General features: G+C 36.4%; 1 protein-coding gene across 1 annotated transcript; it reads left to right on the top strand.

The window, feature by feature from the left end:
* Positions 1-1,314: 1,314 nt before the first annotated feature.
* LOC128095488 (vomeronasal type-1 receptor 4-like) lies at positions 1,315-2,446 on the top strand. The gene has a single exon (XM_052714487.1). It carries the CDS (start codon positions 1,452-1,454, stop codon positions 2,343-2,345), a length of 894 nt encoding a protein of 297 aa, XP_052570447.1. The 5' UTR covers positions 1,315-1,451; the 3' UTR covers positions 2,346-2,446.
* The last annotated feature ends 410 nt before the right edge of the window (positions 2,447-2,856 follow it).

The raw sequence follows: 2,856 nt of genomic DNA, 5'->3' as shown, positions 1-2,856 counted from the left end.
CATGGAGTGAGGTGGGAAGATTATTGTACATTCCAGGACAGCCTACATTCCTGAAGAAGAGCCTATCCGAAGACACATGCAACCAATGGAAAAAGATTTCATTAACTAGCTTCCTTTTGATTTCAGTCATCACATCAAAACTAGAGCTCTATTGGGTTATGGGCAGGAGTGCAAATTTTTAGAGGTTGGTTCATGTCTCTGTTAAGCATTGAAAGACTAGAACACTGCTTTCATGTATTGGGTTTTGCATAATTTGAATTTTAGATCAAGATGTCTTTTCAAAGTGTATTCTCGTGCATGTGAGTGTTGTCAATGCATTTCTGATTGATTTACATTGTTGTATAGAATGGCATTGCATAAACATCAGTCAATTGCTGTTCTGCTAAAGTACAGGTTTGTATTTATTTGCCTTCAAGTCAATCATTAGATGTAGATTCTGAGCATTATCTATGAAGGCTCATTTAGTCTGTAAAAGCTAAGTTTTTTACATGAAGGTATACATCTGTTTTGCATATTCTCAGGCTTTCATTTGGGAAATTGTGTGAAGCAATGTGATCACCATAGCCAGAATTCTTGTTTCATCCGCATGCTTACCAAGAGCTAGTGTTTCCTATGGCTTGTGTTTCACCTTTCTACTGTTGATTGATGCATCAGATAATAGATCAGATAGGAACACTGGGCATTCTTCCCCTATGTATCATTTATATAGTATTGCCTCCTTCTCACTAATTTGTGTTAGAATCATTCACATGTTTTCTCTCCATTGTGTTAGATAGCAATTCTTTTTGTAGAATGTGTCTCTCCTCTCTCCACATCTTAACTCTGCACCACCCTTGTTCCATGTGTATGTGTAAGGGGTAGAATTTAGGAGTTATCTCTTAAATATCACATTATCTAATTAATCACTTTCATCTAATGTTTAGTACTACATAATAAACCTAATTATCAAAGAATAGAAAGATATTCTCTTTCCTGTTGTAATATTTTGATTTTAATGTTAATAATAATATGGGAAATGCATTAACAATGGATTTCTTCCTTGGAGAAGAGGACAAGAAAAAAACATTTTCTTCAATATGGGTGGGCTTGTAAAATTGAGCGTTCTTTTATTTTTAACTCACTGGTCATTGCTTCTATCAGGACAACTTTGCCCTATTCTTAGTGCAGACTTTTTTTGAGGAACATAATGGAAATTTGCCCCACAAATATGTGCATTTGAAGCCATCAGCAGTTCTTACTGACTGCTGTAATTGGTGTAAAAATAACTGTGAGAGGTGGTGTGGACAAGTTCATGTTGCACAGAACACCTTGGGTTTTCAGTCTTTAATATGATTCTTGTGCATTTGTGACATCAGGCACACAGGACCATCTTAGATATAAAAAATACAGTATTTTTTTTCTCTGAGAAGGACTGATTGCATAATTTGAAGTGAATTTTGCTCAGTAACAAAATGGACCCCAGGAATTTGGGAATAGGAATAATATTTTTGATAGAGAATACAGTTGGAATTCTGGGAAATGTCTCTTTTCTTTCCTACTACCTAGTTATTTATTTCAAGAAACACACGGTAAAGCCCTTGGATTTAATTCTCATGCATCTGATCACAGTTAACTTCTTGATCATTCTCTCTAAAGGAATAGGCAACACAATGACAGCTTTTGGGTTGAAACATTTCTTCAATGATTGGAGTTACCAACTTTTTGTATATGTGCTAAGAGTTTTCAGGAGCATGTCCGTTGCCACATTCTGTCTCTTGAGTGTCTTCCAGGCCAGCCTCATCAGCCCTAGAAACTCCTGTTGGAAGAATCCTAGAGCCAAATGTCCCAAGGACATTGGTGTCTACATTTTTCTCTCCTGGATCTTGTACATCATGGTAAATGTACTTTTCCCTTTGTACATGTTCATAAAATTAAGAATGAAAAACATAACAAAAGAGATAGATTTTGAACGCTATACTGATGCAGGTCATGACAAAATCACAGTCTCCTTATATATAGCTTTTTCTGTGTTTCCTGAACTTATATATTCTGTCCTCATCACCTGGTCCAGCAGTTCAATGATTGTCATTTTGTATAGGCACAAACAGCGAGTTCAACACATTCGAAGTCCTTGTGCTTTCCACAGTAACTCCACAGAGTCTACAGCCACCAAGAACATCCTTGTCCGAGTGTTCACCTTTCTGGCTTTTTATACCCTCTCTACCATCTCACATGGCTGCAGTGCTCTATTGTCTGGTCAAAATTGGTGGCTGATGAAAATCACAATCATTATATCCTTGTCTTTTCCCACTTTGAGCCCCTTTGTACTTATGAGTAAATCAGCCCCTTTCTCTAGGCTCTATTGAAAAATGATACAGAATCCTCTAATATTATTACAACTACTTAAATTGCATTCTTTTTCAGAATCTGATTTTTGAAAAAGGAAACAATACACAAATTATTTGGGGATGACATTTTTCTGTATGAAGTAAACCTTAAGGATTAATCAGGTTTCTTCCACTGATGGAACTTTCATACAGTTCTATCGAAACTCTTGGCATCCAGGCCTTTTCACTCTTTATGTGAAACATTTCACAGCCTTTCTTGGGTCCAGGCTGCCTTGAAGAGCACATGTTCAGTATGTTTTCAACATATTATCCCAACATTTGTCATCAGGCATTCTGATACATAACATCCGGGATGTTCTGTATATATAATATATATTCTATGGAAATTAACCTCCACTTTCACAAGACTATACAATCACATCTACTATTTAAGCCATAAACTTTCAACACAAAATGCCTTGCTCAGTTCACATCCATTCCAGCACCTCAGTGCCACAAACTCTTGATATGGATAAGCTCTTGATCACTT

The sequence above is a fragment of the Peromyscus californicus genome, unplaced genomic scaffold (assembly GCF_007827085.1).
Source record: "Peromyscus californicus insignis strain IS unplaced genomic scaffold, ASM782708v3 Scaffold_4__1_contigs__length_199733344, whole genome shotgun sequence".
Classification (NCBI taxonomy): Eukaryota; Metazoa; Chordata; class Mammalia; order Rodentia; family Cricetidae; genus Peromyscus; species Peromyscus californicus.
This window is presented reverse-complemented; position numbering and strand designations above follow the sequence as displayed.

Bases quoted from the DNA above. Each gene is read 5' to 3' on its own strand.
- LOC128095488 (XM_052714487.1), top strand. From the start codon at position 1,452: ATGGACCCCAGGAATTTGGGAATAGGAATAATATTTTTGATAGAGAAT.